Source organism: Pleurodeles waltl, chromosome 12 (assembly GCF_031143425.1).
Source record: "Pleurodeles waltl isolate 20211129_DDA chromosome 12, aPleWal1.hap1.20221129, whole genome shotgun sequence".
Taxonomy (NCBI): domain Eukaryota; kingdom Metazoa; phylum Chordata; class Amphibia; order Caudata; family Salamandridae; genus Pleurodeles; species Pleurodeles waltl.
In genome coordinates, this window is record NC_090451.1 from 220,539,018 (window position 1) to 220,558,682 (window position 19,665).

General features: G+C 46.1%; 1 protein-coding gene across 4 annotated transcripts in view; it reads left to right on the forward strand.

The window, feature by feature from the left end:
* The window catches only part of UTP4 (UTP4 small subunit processome component), a 200,902-nt gene that overhangs the window by 100,810 nt on the left and 80,427 nt on the right, over positions 1 to 19,665 (forward strand). For all 4 annotated transcript variants that reach the window (XM_069218642.1, XM_069218643.1, XM_069218641.1 and 1 more), the window contains one exon: positions 14,860 to 14,924. In XM_069218642.1, the coding sequence (XP_069074743.1) occupies positions 14,860 to 14,924 (65 nt within the window). The remainder of the gene's footprint in view (positions 1 to 14,859; positions 14,925 to 19,665) is intronic.

Consider the following 19,665-nt stretch of genomic DNA (forward strand, 5'->3'; position numbering starts at 1 on the left):
TTGGTAGGTTTGGGGCCCATTGCTATTTTCTTTAGTTTACAGAGTGACCTTAGCTCTCTCATCTGTAGATGGAGGTAAGGTGTGGTGTCGAGTTCCACCACATTCACATCTGTGCTAGACATTATGCTTCTAAAAGTTGGAATACTTTTTAAGAAACTAAAACTGGTTCTAGAATCTAATTCAAACTTTTAACAAACTTTTAAACTCTAAAAGAAATGCTAAACAGGATCTAACACAAGGCCCTAGCAGGTCTTTTAAGAATTTAGAAAACTTTTCAAATTGCAAAAATCAATTTCTAATGTCAATTTTGGAATTTGTCGTGTGATCAGGTATTGGCTGAGTAGTCCAGCAAATGCAAAGTCTTGTACCCCACCGCTGATCCACCAATGTAGGAAGTTGGCTCTGTATGTGCTATTTCAAAGTAAGGAATAGCATGCACAGAGTCCAAGGGTTCCCCTTAGAGGTAAAATAGTGGTAAAAAGAGATAATACTAATGCTCTATTTTGTGGTAGTGTGGTCGAGCAGTAGGCTTATCCAAGGAGTAGTGTTAAGCATTTGTTGTACATACACATAGACAATAAATGAGGTACACACACTCAGAGACAAATCCAGCCAATAGGTTTTGTTATAGAAAAATATCTTTTCTTAGTTTATTTTAAGAACCACAGGTTCAAATTTAACATGTAATATCTTGTTCGAAAGGTATTGCAGGTAAGTACTTTAGGAACTTCAAATCATCAAAATTGCATGTATACTTTTCAAGTTATTGTCAAATAGCTGTTTCAAAAGTGGACACTTAGTGCAATTTTCACAGTTCCTGGGGGAGGTAAGTTTTTGTTAGTTTTACCAGGTAAGTAGGACACTTACAGGGTTCAGTTCTTGGTCCAAGGTAGCCCACCGTTGGGGGTTCAGAGCAACCCCAAAGTCACCACACCAGCAGCTCAGGGCCGGTCAGGTGCAGAGTTCAAAGTGGTGCCCAAAACACATAGGCTAGAATGGAGAGAAGGGGGTGCCCCGGTTCCGATCTGCTTGCAGGTAAGTACCCGCGTCTTCGGAGGGCAGACCAGAGGGGTTTTGTAGGGCACCGGGGGGGACACAAGTCCACACAGAAATTTCACCCTCAGCAGCGCGGGGGCGGCCGGGTGCAGTGTAGAAACAAGCGTCGGGTTTTCAATGTTAGTCTATGAGAGATCTCGGGATCTCTTCCGCGCTGCAGGCAGGCAAGGGGGGGATTCCTCGGGGAAACCTCCACTTGGGCAAGGGAGAGGGACTCCTGGGGGTCACTTCTCCAGTGAAAGTCCGGTCCTTCAGGTCCTGGGGGCTGCGGGTGCAGGGTCTCTCCCAGGCGTCGGGACTTTAGGTTCAAAGAGTCGCGGTCAGGGGAAGCCTCGGGATTCCCTCTGCAGGCGGCGCTGTGGGGGCTCAGGGGGGACAGGTTTTGGTACTCACAGTATCAGAGTAGTCCTGGGGTCCCTCCTGAGGTGTTGGATCGCCACCAGCCGAGTCGGGGTCGCCGGGTGCAGTGTTGCAAGTCTCACGCTTCTTGCGGGGAGCTTGCAGGGTTCTTTAAAGCTGCTGGAAACGAAGTTGCAGCTTTTCTTGGAGCAGGTCCGCTGTCCTCGGGAGTTTCTTGTCTTTTCGAAGCAGGGGCAGTCCTCAGAGGATGTCGAGGTCGCTGGTCCCTTTGGAAGGCGTCGCTGGAGCAGGATCTTTGGAAGGCAGGAGACAGGCCGGTGAGTTTCTGGAGCCAAGGCAGTTGTCGTCTTCTGGTCTTCCGCTGCAGGGGTTTTCAGCTAGGCAGTCCTTCTTCTTGTAGTTGCAGGAATCAAATTTTCTAGGGTTCAGGGTAGCCCTTAAATACTAAATTTAAGGGCGTGTTTAGGTCTGGGGGGTTAGTAGCCAATGGCTACTAGCCCTGAGGGTGGGTACACCCTCTTTGTGCTTCCTCCCAAGGGGAGGGGGTCACAATCCTAACCCTATTGGGGGAATCTTCCATCTGCAAGATGGAGGATTTCTAAAAGTTAGAGTCACCTCAGCTCAGGACACCTTAGGGGCTGTCCTGACTGGCCAGTGACTCCTCCTTGTTTTTCTCATTATTTTCTCCGGCCTTGCCGCCAAAAGTGGGGCCTGGCCGGAGGGGGCGGGCAACTCCACTAGCTGGAGTGTCCTGCTGGGTTGGCACAAAGGAGGTGAGCCTTTGAGGCTCACCGCCAGGTGTGACAATTCCTGCCTGGGAGAGGTGTTAGCATCTCCACCCAGTGCAGGCTTTGTTACTGGCCTCAGAGTGACAAAGGCACTCTCCCCATGGGGCCAGCAACATGTCTCGGTTTGTGGCAGGCTGCTAAAACTAGTCAGCCTACACAGATAGTCGGTTAAGTTTCAGGGGGCACCTCTAAGGTGCCCTCTGGGGTGTATTTTACAATAAAATGTACACCTACATCAGTGTGCATTTATTGTGCTGAGAAGTTTGATACCAAACTTCCCAGTTTTCAGTGTAGCCATTATGGTGCTGTGGAGTTCGTGTTTGACAAACTCCCAGACCATATACTCTTATGGCTACCCTGTACTTACAATGTCTAAGGTTTTGTTTAGACACTGTAGGGGTACCATGCTCATGCACTGGTACCCTCACCTATGGTATAGTGCACCCTGCCTTAGGGCTGTAAGGCCTGCTAGAGGGGTGTCTTACCTATACTGCATAGGCAGTGAGAGGCTGGCATGGCACCCTGAGGGGAGTGCCATGTCGACTTACTCGTTTTGTCCTCACTAGCACACACAAGCTGGTAAGCAGTGTGTCTGTGCTGAGTGAGAGGTCTCCAGGGTGGCATAAGACATGCTGCAGCCCTTAGAGACCTTCCTTGGCATCAGGGCCCTTGGTACTAGAAGTACCAGTTACAAGGGACTTATCTGGATGCCAGGGTCTGCCAATTGTGGATACAAAAGTACAGGTTAGGGAAAGAACACTGGTGCTGGGGCCTGGTTAGCAGGCCTCAGCACACTTTCAATTGTAAACATAGCATCAGCAAAGGCAAAAAGTCAGGGGGCAACCATGCCAAGGAGGCATTTCCTTACAAATATCATACAAACGTCCTAAATCACGGGTCTCCAACAAGTAGGTCTATAGCTACTGGCAGCTTCCCCAACACCAATGAAGTAGCTCTCCAAAGTGAAGCTGAGCCCAGTACATCATTCAAGGGGGTTATGGACATAAAAGAAGATAGCACTGCTCATCTCAAGACCTTTAGTTTGCCAGCAAGGAAAACCAATGGAACGACTTCACTGTATTGGACTATAGAGACCACAACATGGCCATATGTGCCCACTCTCAATCTAGTAAAGTCACAAGGAGACTGGATATGCTATGCGCCTCACTCTGTTAGTTACACTGTGTGTGTGATCAATGGGCCTGGAAAGAAGAGTGCAAGCAATAGTTGGAGCGGGGTCATCTAAGTGTGGGCCAGTAGGAGCCAGAGAAAAGAATGTGTGAGTTGGGTGAATGATCACCCCAAGAGATATGGGGAGCTGGGGCTCGATCCAGAGTAGAGGTCCACATCTAAGTTTTCTGTGTTCATACATGTGTGCATACTTTTGTATGTGTTTCTCTGTGTATGGCATTGCATTTTTTCCTGATAAAAAGTGTAATTCTGGAAGCTATGTCAAGGACCACCAATGGCATATGTTGATTACCAATATACTGGGTTTATCTGTGAACAACTGTGTCTGATCCTGGCATAATTGTGGCTCTTTAATAATGATTGTCATCCTTGGCATCATTTGGCTGCTATTCTTCTTTTTTTTTTTTTTTTTTTTTTTTTTTTTTTAAATACTTTTCATTGGTATTTTCAGTAATAACAATCAGAATCACCATAAAGATACATCAACGAGCCAGGCACAGGATCAATAACAGATATACAGAATGCTCACAAGAATCGCCCGTGTAACGCTCTTCTATGGATTATAGGCCGATGCAGATTCTAACAGGATCTCAAACGTACTGCTGCAAACACCCCCAACATATGCTAACTCCCCTCCCCACCTACATCTCCCCCATAAGGCTTCACAGAAAAATTAGTAAGAAGTAACCCAAAGGGACTATAGGTGTAAATTACTAAACGTTATTGGGCGGCACCTAAGTAGCAAAGTTTACTATAACACAACAAACAAACCAAATAAATAATCGAGGGGGGCCTTGAAGATGAATCTCTCCTTGGAGGGCACATCGGGTCATCCGACAATGTTGTGAGGGTGTGGGACACCCCGGTGAGCAGAACTTCTGGTAGTGTATCATCACATCTAGTGCTGCACATATGAGCCTCTTTAGCTCCCAGCCATTCTATTAAATCATCTCGCCAGCTTGTTATCAGCGGGGGTCGGGCAGTCAGCCAATGTACTGCGATACATGGGTTGTTGACTGTAAGGCCGAGCAGAGTATGCTTCCTGCTAGTCTGTTTTTGTAGGGTTGTCTGGGAGTAGACCCAGTAGACATGGTTTATCTGCCTTGGAACTATCCAACTGTCTTAGTATGGGTCAGTATTGTCTTCCAGAATCTGAGGATGAATCAAGTATCCAGTGTGCGACTGTGTGGCTTTGTGTGTCCGATGCTGGTGTGTAGCAGGAATATTCGCTGGAGTGGGGGTGCTCTAGTCTCCAGACGTCCACCAGCCCCAGTCGTAACTGGGCCAATGCCGCCGACCTATTGGATTTCGTCAGTAGCCGTAGGGGAGTTCTATCTATAATACCATCTGGAGGGCAGTTGAAGTCCCCAGCTAGGACGAGTTCAGTCCCATAAGGAAGCCATAGCGGTCGTTAGTACCTTCCCAAAGAAAGTTCCATCATTCACAAAGGGGTCATGAATATTATAATTAGACAGAGATCATGTCCACCTAGCTTCCCTGCCACAATAACAATTCGTCCCGCAGTGTCCAAGAGTGTCCTCACCAACTTGAACAGGGTACCTGGAGCTACGCAAATTAGTGTCCCCCCTGGCATAGCCCGAATACGAGGTGGCATAGAGTTGGCCACGCCATCCACGGTGTAACACCTGAATGCAGTCTCCCCAAATATGCGTTTCTTGGAGCAACGCAACTTGCACTCTATACCCTCTAAGATAAGTATGAACTCTATTTTGTTTCATTGGGTTGTTCAAGCCCCTGATGTTCCATGTCAGGAACTTATTATGCAGTGAGCTTGGTAGCCATCATAGAGATAAAGTTAGTAGTGTGCATGTCACAAACATGCATCCGGTTCCTCCAGTAGTACCAAATGTGCGTTAAAGCCTTCCAATAGAACTGTAAACTGTAACGGAACAATACCCAACTCAGTCCCTCCCTAAATCCTACCCCCTAGGCAGGCCCAATGGAGTCCCATGATAGGAAACCCCCCTCCCTGTCATCAGGGCCCCTCCACCCACCCCAAACGCCCTCCCACAAATCCCACTCTACTAGAAAAAAAGCTATAAGCTCAATAAAGTCAAAGTGACCGCTCAAGCCTTGGGTATCAGTAGCTCCTCAAGTCTCATAGCCCCTAAAGGGGGTGCAGAGGTTCTCAGGAAGTGAAATCCCAAGCCTTTCCCACCATGAAGTATCATGCAAAGATAGCCAGTCCTACCCATCTCACGGTCAAGCTTGAGGAGATAGAAAGCAATAAATGTGTTAGAGACATTCCATCAGACTGTAAGGTGGGGGGGTTCCGCTCAAAGCCGAACCCAGACAGAACTAGTATGGCCCATAATTTCGTCGATGGGCCCTGTTGGAAATGGCCCTTTTTTCCTTCTTCCTCCTATTCTTTTCAGATCTGTTTGCTGGTTTATTGTCTCTGCACACTTTACCACTGCTCACCAGTGCTAAAGTGCATATGCTTTCTGTGCAAATTGTACTGTTGATTGGTTTATCCATGATTGGCATATTTGATTGACTGGTAAGTCCCTAGTACAGTGCACTAGAGGTGCCAGGGCCTGTAAATCAAATGCTACTAGTGGCCTTGCAGCAATGGTTGTGCCACCCACATTAGCAGCCCTGTAAACATGGCTCAGACTTGCCACTGCAGTGGCTGTGTGTGCAGTTTTAAACTGCCAATTTGACTTGGCAAGTGTACCCACTTTCCAGGCCTAAACCTTCCCTTTTACTACATGTCAAGCACCCCTAAGGTAGGCCCTAGGTAGCCCCGGGGGCAGGGTGCAGTGAATGTTTAAGGTAGGACATATACTAGTGTGTTTTATATGACCTAACAGTGAAATACTGCTCAAAGGTTAACATGGGGGCTGCCTTTACATTTCCTTAACTCTACCAGTAAGGGGAGTCCCGGTAACCCCAACTGTATCTGGGCCAAATCTCAATACACCATTATCGATATACAGAGGGAATAGATTTATATATATCAATATATTCCAAATAAAAACATCAATTAGTCATTGTGGACAATTATTGTCTTTTTTATTTCTGATATATTTTTATTAATGTTTTTGTGTATCCCTGTTTGACTCATATCCAAGGGTGGAATTGCATGGGGAACACCACTGTACACATAACTGTATCACTACATTCCCGACATTATACAAATGGACAAGTGGCCAATAAACTAACACCATCCTAAAACCACATGATTAAAATGAATCAAAAGAAAGAAAAATTATTTTTAGAATTTTTAGCACTGAAGTCAGTCTTTCTTTAAATAAGCTCCTGAACCTTCTTCCTGCAAACAGTCTTATATCGTGAGGTAATGGTATTTGGTATTGTTTTTTTTAGGGGCATTTCCTCCCAATATTTATACACAATACCATCTCATTTCCATTGTTCCATTACCCCAAAATTTCAAGGATATTCCCCCAGACGCGTTTTGGCCTTCCAACTTCTGGCCTCCTCAGGACATCAAACCCAGTGCCTTGCTTTTGTATATAGCTGCCTTTCATGGAACTATTTTTCATGGAAAAGATTGCCATTTGTTTCATATCATCCTTCCGTTACATGTTATTCCGCCTGGGGTTCGCCTGCATTCTGTGCTTACACCTGGGGCCATCAAATTTCCTTAAAGTGCAGATTCCCTTTGAGAGCATATGAAAATGTGGAGTTTAGGGTCTCTGAACTCACAATTTAAAAATACATCTTTTCGTGAAGTTGGTTTTTAAATTGTCTGTTTGAAAATGCCACTTTTAGAAAGTAGGCATTTTCTTGCTTAAACTATTCTGTGGCTCTGCCTGTTTGTGGATTGTCTTTCTGGGTCAGTTTAACAGTTGGGCTGCTTTGCACCTCTCTAGACAGTGACACAAAAGGGGGCGGGGTGTAGCCTGCATATCCTGATGAGACATCTGAGCTAGTGGGGAGGGAGGAGTGGCCGTTCATACCTGAAAGGACTGTGCCTGCCCACACACAACGCAGTCTCCAACCCCCTGGTGTGCGTTTGGGGCCTGGCCTGGACAAGGAAGGAACACTTGAGACTTTGCTTTGAAGTTTGCCAACTTCAAAGGCAGAACAGGGTATAAGAAGAAGACCCAAAACCCCAGACTTTTAGAATCTTTCTGGAATCCAGAGGAACCTCTGCCAAGGAGGATTGCTGAAGGAGGACTACTGTCCCTTTGCTGTGTTGATTTGATGGACTGGCCTGCAGTTGCTGCTTCTGCCTGAAAGGAGTGCAAAGGGTGAACTTTGCTGTGTGTCCTGCTTGAGAAAGCTCTCCAAGGGCTTGGAGTAGAGCTTGCCTCCTGTTGGAAGTCTCAGTTTCCTCGAGCAACAGCACTGGGAACTGTGTGTTTTGTGCTGTTCAAGAGGAGAAACCACTGCGATGCCACCAACGATGCCGCTGGCCTGCAAGCGACCTGCCGATGCCAGACGGAGTCGCATTGCTCCGCTTCGCACCACGACCCTGGTCTCACCGACGCCGTCATCGGACGACTTCACCGAGCCGTTGCTCGCATTGCAAACTGTGGGCCTCGCACTCCGGCATCGCCTCCTCACACTGCAGTCTGGGCATCTGGGCTATGACTCCACCGCTGCCTGCACCATGACCTGTGGACACCGCACGTTATACGTCTTGCTTCATACCGCAGCCCTGGTCTCACTGACGCTGTCACCGAGCCACTGCCTGCACCGTGACGTGTGGGCGCGCACGCTGCATCGTCCCGCTTCGCACCGACACCAGCGCTCCTGCACTTCATCAGCCTGGAGTTGGATCTGCAACGTGTGTGACTTCAAGGGCCCAACGACTCCGACACCGTGACATCAGCGCCGCCACTTTCTCCTGAACTCAGTGCGAGGATCACTACACCCAACAAATCCAAGGTACTGTCTGCGGGTCTTCCCGACACCATAGCTGGCCCGCGAGGCCGCGGCTGACCAGAACTGTTGGTTTTGTTGATCACTATGCCGTGATAGCCCCAGGGGGAGCTATTGACTTCAAGGAACTGTATTTTAGAGTAAATCTTACAGAATTCATATTTTGATTACTGTATGTTGGATTTTTATCGTATTTATTCTTGTTTAAAATAGATAAAAATTGGCTATTTTTCTAAAACTGGTGTGTGGTGTCCTTTTCTAGTGTTTTTATTGTATTACTATGTGTTATGTGCAAATGCCTTACACATTGCTTCTGAGATAAGCCTGACTGCTAATGTCAAACTACCAAGGGGGTGAGCAGGGATTATCTGAGCGGGTATCTTCCTGTCCCTGACTAGGGTGAGGGTCCCTATTCAGACAGGGTGCAAACCGACTGCCAACTAGAGACCACCTTTCTAACAGGCCCCGTAGCTGAAATCACTCAAACATTCACCAGCTGTAAGTTTGTGGGGTAGAGTCATTCAGCCCCCGTGCCATCACTGAACGTGTCTGGTAGTTCACAAAGCTGGGAAAAATAATTTTGTGTTGACACCGTTCAGAGCATGCCATCTGGGCAGACCTGGACGCAGCCTCCCGTCTCACCCCCTAAAGGGCAGGAGGGCCCTGAGGCTTCAATTTATTCCTGGTGGAGCGGCAGAGCCCTTGTCCGCTGCGCTTCTGCCACTCCACGGGTCCGGCTCCCTTGCTCAGGCCCTGCACATCTATCCAAGCATAAGCATCATGAGCAGATTCAAAAACGTAGACTGTGCCATTGTGTTGAACTCTGAGTTTGGCAGGATATAGTACGCTATAATTCATATTACAGTCCCACAGGCATCGCTTACCTGGAAAGAAGTTATTGCGAAGGGGTGGAACACGCATTGTATAGTCTGGGAAAATGAGGATCAGTCTATCTTCAAACCATGGAGGGCTATGCGTTTGCACACGTTGAAGAATCGCATCCCGGTTTCTATAATTAAAGAGGCAGGCTACCAGGAAGTGGCTCCTCCACCAGCACAGGGTGTGCACAGTCAATGGAGAAGAAATTGGAGAGGCGGTTTGATTTAAGGGTATTCACGGTCTAGTCCTCCAAGAAGTGTTCTGCAGAGGGGCCCTTAGCTCTTTCCGGGAAACCAATGAGGCGGATGGTATTGCGTTGAGAGCGACCCTCTGCATCCTCAACTCCATCTTCCATATAAGACGTGCTACATTTGAGACCAGTCACAGTGGCCTGGAGTGCTTTTATCTCCTTCTGCACAGTGGCAATGTTGCCTTCAGTCTCTGTCACCTTGTCAGCCACTTTATGGAGATAGAATTGAAGGTGATTGTCATCCATGGCTATAACATTCATTTTATGTTCCAGTTCCTCCCTGGTGCCACTAGAATTTCTGTAGTGTTCAGTGAGTGTGCCACAGAGGGACAGTCCCAATTTTCTTGTCGTACAGGTTCCATTAGGTTCTGGTTAGAAAAATGTGTAGTGGATGATTTTGTTGGCTTGAGCCCCCTGGGGACTTTGTCCTTCCCCCATATTATAGGAAGAGGAGGTAAAGCTAGCAACTTCAAGAGGTAAATGTAATCAAGTTGTGGGTGTTGTAGGACCCCTAAGCAAGTTAGAAACATTCTCGATAGTCCTACACTGTTTGGCTGTGTGGGGCGATCAATAGCAAAGGCCAGATGTAGCCTCAGGGTCATCTGAGAAATGGTGGCAATATCTCTTGTTCCTTTGAGGTCGCAACTGTGGTTCACGGCACCCTCTATCCCTCAGGAACACTGAGCCCCGTCTCCCGGACCAGTTGAGTTGGAAGCCTTGGATGTAAAACTGCAGACACAATGGAAAAGCGCTGCGTGGAGAGGCACATCTTCAAGGCACCCCCACTATGGGGTTCTGGAATTTCCCCTGTCCCCAGTCAAATCTCAAGCCATGAAGGGCCCCCTCTTTGTATATGTTCTTGTGAGCGAGATGCTGCAGGCTTTAATGTTCATCTGGCACCGTGGGGAAATTAGGCAATGGAATTACCCCTCTTTGATGATAGTTCTGTGTGGCTCAGGATGACCAGTGGGCCATGTAGGGGGGCCCAGGGGACTCAGATAATTTATAGCCATTACCTTGTAGCATCCAAGGATCTCTTCCATACTGCCCAGCATGGAGGCGCAGTCAGCCCAGGAGCAGGTTCCGAAGACCAGACCTAGATTGACTATGCTCCCTTGTCACGTCGGCAGACAGACGAGGAAAAGTCAAAGCGAGCTTCAACTTCTTACTCTTTCTTGTGCCTCTACTTACCTGATCACCATGATGACTCTGAGTGGGACAATGACAACTTCGGACTCCGTGACCGCTCTGTGACCGTTCCCGGGTCCTCCCTCCCGACTGAGACCACGACCTGCACTGAGTCGCATGCCAGGCTGCCATCAGCTTTAGGGACCCCTCCCTCAAAACCTTCGGCTGCATGGCCCAGCACTTGGAGCACAACTTCGGGTTGTGGTTGCGCTCCAAACACCACAAGCAAACGAGGTGGAAATTCCTCACGGACATTGCCCAATGACAGGATCCACAAGGCTTAAAACCTGTCTTCCGTAACAACATCCTCAACACACCAGTAGTAATCTCAGAAAGAATTGAACAAAAAGACAAATCAGACCAGTCAAAAACTTACTGGGGAGTAGCTATTGGATCTGCGCTGGCTGGCACAGAAAAATAAAGAACTGGCGTGGGCGCACCTCGGTGGTGCATATATAGGAACTGTGATGTAATTTCCAGTGTGGACGACAGATACTGAGCCGATCGACGCCACCTACTAGCACACAGGGGTACTGCTCATGAAAAATCTTCTGCATCCAGTATTTCGCCTGGGTAGAATTCAAAGGTAAGGGATCTGCAGCTAGAAGTCTCTATCGGATACAATTTGTTAGTAGTTTAGGATTACTTTTTCTTAAGCAGAAATATAGCTCTCATTATAGAAAAGGTTGGAGAATCCTGCCATAATTAATTTCCTTAATAAATACTTAAATTGTGGGGATGATACAGTCAGGGAAGCTGCTTGTGAAGATTTCATAGCTAATAGGAAGGCACTTGCTGACCTACGCAAAGAGGATCTTACCAGTTTAAAATGTTGATGTCTAAAGCTACAGACCTTTCAGCTTCGTTGTATGACAGAATCCATCCTTTGCAGTTTTATGAAGGAACCAGCTTAGCCAGCTCCCACATCACTTATTTTGGATCACATATGGGAAACTGGCACAGGTCATGATGTCCTCCCCTCAAACCAAAAGATATGCATCCCCCTTTACCCTCTCCTGCACTTTTATGGCTTGAAGAGCAAGGCTCAGGTTTCTAATAGCTTTAGCCATCTGAATAAATCTAAAGGGAGAACAAACGTTGGGCCCTTCTTGTAAAGAAATTGGAGCAGCAATGGATCTTGATTGGGCCATCTTGTGCTAGATTAACATCTATCCTGAAAATAGGCAAATCAGGTTCTTCAAGATGCAGACATGCTTGGATTGGCAGTGCAAGGCTATCCTTATTTGGATGTTATCTTGTCACAATTCCCTAATTACTAGCTATCCACTCTGCCAATCTGAAGAACCAAAGTTGATTCTGGAATTAACCACTGACAACTGAAAAGCATGCAGTCTAATATTAGTATATGTCACACAGGTCTTTCTCCAGTGGATTGCTTGCCAACCTCCAGAGAAACCTTTCTTGGCTTCCACTGTTGCAGCAGTTGGCAAATGTCTCACTCATCCCGTTTTGGATGTGTGGCACATCCTCATAACTTAACAGAAAAAGCATGTTTGTCTGAAGCATACAATATCTCTGTGCTCATTAACTAGCTCTTCAGTGGGTTCTGCTCTTGGTCTAGAAAGTGAAGCTAGGCCAAAGTACATCTCCGTAGCAGTTTATAAATGTGTTACTCCTATGAGAATGTGGCTATAGGTACAGTATTTACAAAGCCTCTTAAGACCACCTCTGCATTAAGAACAAACTAGCTGACAAGCAGCAACATCCAACATTTTATTGAATGGCAGCTCTACAATCATCAACTGTCACAAATAGTATGATGTCTTACGCAAACTACGAATAGATCACACCAAACAAATGCTGACTCTTTACCCCTAAATTCAGCCAGTGAATGCCAATTAGGTAATCATTTTTGTACCCTTGGCTCCCGATCCCTTTAATCCTACTAATAACTACATGCTAGACAGTGAGTTGTGATTTGTTTTTCAACGGGTTTGTGTTCCCCAGACAGAATTCACCTCCACGCTCAACTGAGTAAATTTGCATTACTTGACCTTAGACTGTGCAACACCGGCTCAATCAGTCTGGCACTTGTCATCTAATGCACGGATGCTTGGACTGATTATTCCACAAAAGAGGCATTTGCACAAAAAATAATTGTAAGTGATGTAGGGACAGAGAACTACATCAATTATCTCAATTGTCTCTTCCACACCAGATTTTACATATTTGCAATGTTCAACTGAAAATGGCCTACAGGTAGTATTTATGTCAGTACATTTGTTAATCATTTATAGAAACCGATCTTTATCAGTGTGTCACTCGAATGATTAACCACTCTTGAAGGCTGTTTTTTCCACTATGTGGACTAACAACTGCAAGAAAGAGATGCTTTGAGAGTGGCAGGTAGATGTGTACACCTGTTGAACTGGTAGCAGAAAAGAGGACTTTAGCAGTAGTATTTAAATATGTGAGAAGGTTTTGTGAAATGTAAGTATTTAGTTGTAATAAAACCATATACAGTTTTCTATAAGGGAAAATCGTTCTAAGGATGTTTTTTAAAATCCATTTCAAAGTTGTATTTGAACTTCCATAACAAATAAACTATTTGTTTATCCTTCCACACTGGCAGAACTTGTGTTTCGGCGTAAGATGCCAAAAAAAAAAAAAAAAAAAGAGTATGACGACGGATTGACAAGACAATCATTTAGGACCCTGGAGTATTTGTTCATGGTTTTTGGTTCACTCGTCGCTTGTTGAAGCAAGGAATTGCAAGATAGATCTTTTAGAAAGGTGAGGTAAGTGAAAGCTAACTAGTCTTTGCCAGCAAGAGTGACTACTCTACTACAAGATTCATGAAGGTCACAAACATTGACGTACAAGAACTTCAACTGTAGAATGCAGAACCACTGTGTAGTCATGGTATACTAGAAAGACACTTTGACGATAAAGAGGTAGTTTATATGTTGTGGTAAATAGTTTTGTCATGATATTCTCGTAGTGCACCTTCATGATTACAGTGGCAGCTCTCTACACTAATTCTTTGGCCCAAGAAAGATTTACACCAGCAGAACGCTGCACACATTTTGCCCACACTGTAGCCATGACTCTGATGCCACAGCAGAGATGCAGGTGGGGCAAACTGTGTTGAAGAATGTGTGTAATTCACATGATCCTACTCCCACCAGGTAGTCTTTTTTTATGTTTTCTATTTGATTCGAAGAATGTGATCCTATAAAAGATCCAATGCTACAAAATACATGCATTACCTGTAACTCTCAGTCTCCCATCATTGAAAACTTTCATAGTTTGCACATGAGCACTCATCTTCTCATTGCGGTATGTAATGCATTTAGCTGGTCCAGTATGCAGACTTTGAGCAGCGATTTGTAATGGTCATGGATATTTTGCCGCCTAAAAGCACTTGCGAAATGTGCAACTTGGGGAGGGAAGCAGGGGTACTACAACCCCACTAAACGAAAAACAAAAACAAAACTCAATCACTTCTGAACAAACACTGCCATGGAGAGTGGCTTAATGTTTGTCCCAGGGGAAAATATCTGCAGATCAGCTTTTAGTGGCTCAAGGATCTGTAAACGAACTCCTGGGGCAGAGCTCAAGTCCCATCAACGTGCAGGCTAAATTTATGAACCCTGAAAGATAGGGATGGGCTGCCTTTTATTGCTCTACATATTGAATAGACTAATGATTAACTGCATCATGATAGGGGAATCATTTAGTGTATATGCATCTGTGAAAAATGCCAACACTGGAGACTGTCATTATAGGTAAGTAATCCATTCTTCTTACCTATTTCTGCATGCTTTTATGAAGGCTGGAAGCACTTCAAAGGAGAGTGGGCCTTTATTGCCTGCTTTTAAGGCAGTGCACAAATTGTAACTGTCTGGGTAACTCTTGCTAGAAATATTAAATTGCTTAGAAATTTCTGTCCTTCCTAAGCTACATCCTGGAAGGTAGAATGCTGGGATTCTTCTCACAGGATCCCAGTATACTCTGGGTTTAGTACTTTTGTAAAGAGATCTGTAAGAGGGAGGTCACCAGGGAAAAGTCTGTGTGCATTTCACATCAGGTAACAATGTATTGAATTTTTGTGGGGATGTTTCGCCGGTCTATAAAGAAATTGACAAAACTGTGGAACAAGGTCCGGGAAAGGAGGTAGGTCTGAGAGCCTCAATCTGCTTGTGGTAGCTGAGAACAGAAATCATAGCCTTGCATTTGCTTCTATTAGGGAAATTCCTTTGACCAGAGAAGAAACCTAAACATTAAAGCTCTTTGTGACTATTTCTGTTGCAGGAAAACATGGGGACGTTCTCCCAGTGTCCAGAAACCAAGAGCATCTGTTGCAACTGAAGAGAAAGGTTTGTTTGGAAACTATAAAATGTATGAAACGTGGTATGAGGAGCTTGAGGCAAGTTGAGTTTACATAGCCACAAGTGAATAATTACCTCTGGTTTGCTCCATACAGGAAAGGTTTTCTTTAATCCCTTCCGTGCTACGCATTTTTTGGCTATTTGGGGTAGCTTGTGCTTAAGGCTTCGTAACTTTGTGACCAAATAAGTTATGCACACCAAATTTGTCTTTATTGTCCCAACCTCCTGGGGATTCTAAAAGTACCCAGGGTTTGTGGATTCCCCCTAAGGGGACTGAGAAGTTAGGCAAAATATACCTACTGTTTGGATTTTTGGGGAGGGGGAAAATAGGAAGAAAGTGCTGCAGAAGAAAGTGTCTGTTTTTTTCCCCCCCTGCAAATGGTATCAACAAACGTTTTGCAGCGCTTAAATCACCATCTTCCCAGCTTTCATGAACAGGCATGTTTTCAGAACAGCAATTTTTTAACACAGTTTTGGTATTTTACTGGGCGATAGCCAATTTTTCCTATTTTTGTGCTTTCAACCTCCTTCCAGTTTGTGGTGGAAATGGGTGTGCTGCCCATGGTGGTGCAAGAAAGCTATACATTTCTGAAAACTACACCAAATTATGAATTCATTTGGGTAGATCCTTCAAGGTTTTCCCAAACAAACCAAGTGTTGAAACACTAAAATCCGTAGGAAAAAATGGGTATTTGTGATGTTTTCATTTGTAACTTTTCATCACAATGGCCTATTTACAAAGGCTATATATAATTACATCTGCTAGTCCCTTCTGGTTGTGGGGATTTTTAGGGTTTGTGGGTTTTCCATGAACTTTAGGTATTCAGAGCCAATAACTGAGCCGTATCCTACAATGGCTTTTTATTGTGTACTGGGTAGAGAGCATATTCATATGGTAAAATATAAACAATGAAAAATAGGTATCAAGGAAAACTATGTATTTCAGAAAGAGGCACAAGATGTGGAGTTTACAAGCAGGGGTTATTTGCACATCTCTGAATGTGTGGGTACCCATACTAGCATGTGAACTAGAGGGTATTTGTCAAAATAACTTCTTTCTCACACATTATCTTACATTTGGAATGTACAAATGCAGAGAACTACAATTGGTAATGGCACTTGTTCTACTATTCTGTATTCCCCCAATAAAAATGGTACCTCACTTGTGTGGGTAGGCCCAGTGACACAAAACTGCTCAAAATGCAACATGGATACATAAAAAAAAATCCAAATTGGGTAGCTGTGGTTTTTGGGTCCTAGCTCATCTGGCACCTAGGAAAACCTAGAAACATGGGGGAATCCAATATGGCGTGACTTGTGGGCACCCACCCCTACAAATAAGTGTCTTTCTACCCCTGCCCTGGGGGGATATGGAGTGATTGCCCTGATATCCCCCGTGGGGGTGTAGAAAAATTCCCATAATAATGTCCCCATAAAGGAGAGCGATCCTTGCTCAAGGGGTTGCTCCCCAACTTTTGTTAAAGGGAACAAAAAAAACTGGTGTCTAGTGGTTTTCTGTCCCCCTTTGGGGGCAGATCAGCCTCCCCCACATATATTGATAAAAATCCCTGGAGGTCTTCTGAGTTTCTGCCCCCCCAGGGCAGGTTGGCCAAAAAGCATAAGGTCAATCTGCCCCTGGAAGGGGTAGAAAATGTCCAAAATATATCCCCAATTATGGGGAGCAGCCCTTGCCAAAGGGGACAGTCCCTGCAACTGAAATAAATCCCTGGTGTCTAATGGAGTGGATTCCTGTTTGGAGGTCACCCTCCTTCAGCAGTCCTCTAGCAGGGATCCACGTGGGAAATGTACCATTGTGAAAAGGAGATTCTCCCCTTTCCAATGATAGCTCCTCCATCTAAATCAGTGCTCGGGGCTGAGATAGCACGACTATTGTCATTTCAGTGAAAATAATGAAAAAGCCTCAGGATCTGGGGAGCCTCTTCCCCAGCTCCCAAGACTATTTTCAGTTACAGGAAATCCCTCAGGTGCCCGTATCAGAGGGATTTCCTGCCTCGTGTGCCAGGAAAGCTCAGAGCCCTCCTGTGCACACAGGCACTGTATGTGAAATGGCTTCAAGACGTCCTGTGCACACAAGTGGTTAACAGAGACACTACTTCTGCTGTTGCTAGTGGAAGGGGTGAGGGTATGTGGTTCCTTTGGGAGCCATGAGGTTGCGACTCCCGAGACAGGCATCTACCTATACAGCTGCAAGCATATGCTCCTGATGTTATCCAAATGATTTTTATATATTCATTTTGTTGAGGTGGGAGGCCAGATGTATGGCTGTTAATTTAGTTGCCTTCAATTGCGTGACTCACTGAACCTTGTGGTGACTGAAACCATATCATCCTCTGCTTCTCTATTTTATGTTTTTTTTTAATAGCCATGTTTGTGTTACACTGGAAGGGACAGTAAATTGTGATTTTTGGATAGCATTGGAGAGTTGGTGTCTGTAGGAAGTTGGCTCTGTATGTGCTATTTCAAAGTAAGGAATAGCATGCACAGAGTCCAAGGGTTCCCCTTAGAGGTAAAATAGTGGTAAAAAGAGATAATACTAATGCTCTATTTTGTGGTAGTGTGGTCGAGCAGTAGGCTTATCCAAGGAGTAGTGTTAAGCATTTGTTGTACATACACATAGACAATAAATGAGGTACACACACTCAGAGACAAATCCAGCCAATAGGTTTTTATATAGAAAAATATCTTTTCTTAGTTTATTTTAAGAACCACAGGTTCAAATTCTACATGTAATAGCTCATTCGAAAGGTATTGCAGGTAAGTACTTTAGGAACTTCAAATCATCAAAATTGCATGTATACTTTTCAAGTTATTCACAAATAGCTGTTTTAAAAGTGGACACTTAGTGCAATTTTCACAGTTCCTAGGGGAGGTAAGTTTTGATTAGTTTTACCAGGTAAGTAAGACACTTACAGGGTTCAGTTCTTGGTCCAAGGTAGCCCACCGTTGGGGGTTCAGAGCAACCCCAAAGTCACCACACCAGCAGCTCAGGGCCGGTCAGGTGCAGAGTTCAAAGTGGTGCCCAAAACGCATAGGCTAGAATGGAGAGAAGGGGGTGCCCCGGTTCCGGTCTGTTTGCAGGTAAGTACCCGCGTCTTCGGAGGGCAGACCAGGGGGGTTTTGTAGGGCACCGGGGGGGACACAAGTCCACACAGAAATTTCACCCTCAGCGGCGCGGGGGCGGCCGGGTGCAGTGTAGAAACAAGCGTCGGGTTTGTAATGGAAGTCAATGGGAGATCTAGGGATCTCTTCAGCGCTGCAGGCAGGCAAGGGGGGGGTTCCTCGGGGAAACCTCCACTTGGTCAAGGGAGAGGGACTCCTGGGGGTCACTCCTCCAGTGAAAGTCCGGTCCTTCAGGTCCTGGGGGCTGCGGGTGCAGGGTCTCTCCCAGGTGTCGGGACTTAGGATTCAAAGAGTCGCGGTCAGGGGAAGCCTCGGGATTCCCTCTGCAGGCGGCGCTGTGGGGGCTCAGGGGGGACAGGTTTTTGTACTCACAGTCTTAGAGTAGTCCTGGGGTCCCGCCTGAGGGGTTGGATCGCCACCAGCCGAGTCGGGGTCGCCGGGTGCAGTGTTGCAAGTCTCACGCCTTTTGCGGGGAGCTTGCAGGGTTCTTTAAAGCTGCTGGAAACAAAGTTGCAGCCTTTCTTGGAGCAGGTCCGCTGTCCTCGGGAGTTTCTTGTCTTTTCGAAGCAGGGGCAGTCCTCAGAGGATGTCGAGGTCGCTGGTCCCTTTGGAAGGCGTCGCTGGAGCAGGATCTTTGGAAGGCAGGAGACAGGCCGGTGAGTTTCTGGAGCCAAGGCAGTTGTCGTCTTCTGGTCTTCCGCTGCAGGGGTTTTCAGCTAGGCAGTCCTTCTTCTTGTAGTTGCAGGAATCTAATTTTCTAGGGTTCAGGGTAGCCCTTAAATACTAAATTTAAGGGCGTGTTTAGGTCTGGGGGGTTAGTAGCCAATGGCTACTAGCCCTGAGGGTGGGTACACCCTCTTTGTGCCTCCTCCCAAGGGGAGGGGGTCACAATCCTAACCCTATTGGGGGAATCCTCCATCTGCAAGATGGAGGATTTCTAAAAGTTAGAGTCACCTCAGCTCAGGACACCTTAGGGGCTGTCCTGACTGGCCAGTGACTCCTCCTTGTTATTCTCATTATTTTCTCCGGCCTTGCCGCCAAAAGTGGGGCCTGGCCGGAGGGGGCGGGCAACTCCACTAGCTGGAGTGTCCTGCTGGGTTGGCACAAAGGAGGTGAGCCTTTGAGGCTCACCGCCAGGTGTGACAATTCCTGCCTGGGAGAGGTGTTAGCATCTCCACCCAGTGCAGGCTTTGTTACTGGCCTCAGAGTGACAAAGGCACTCTCCCCATGGGGCCAGCAACATGTCTCGGTTTGTGGCAGGCTGCTAAAACTAGTCAGCCTACACAGATAGTCGGTTAAGTTTCAGGGGGCACCTCTAAGGTGCCCTCTGTGGTGTATTTTACAATAAAATGTACACTGGCATCAGTGTGCATTTATTGTGCTGAGAAGTTTGATACCAAACTTCCCAGTTTTCAGTGTAGCCATTATGGTGCTGTGGAGTTCGTGTTTGACAGACTCCCAGACCATATACTCTTATGGCTACCCTGCACTTACAATGTCTAAGGTTTTGTTTAGACACTGTAGGGGTACCATGCTCATGCACTGGTACCCTCACCTATGGTATAGTGCACCCTGCCTTAGGGCTGTA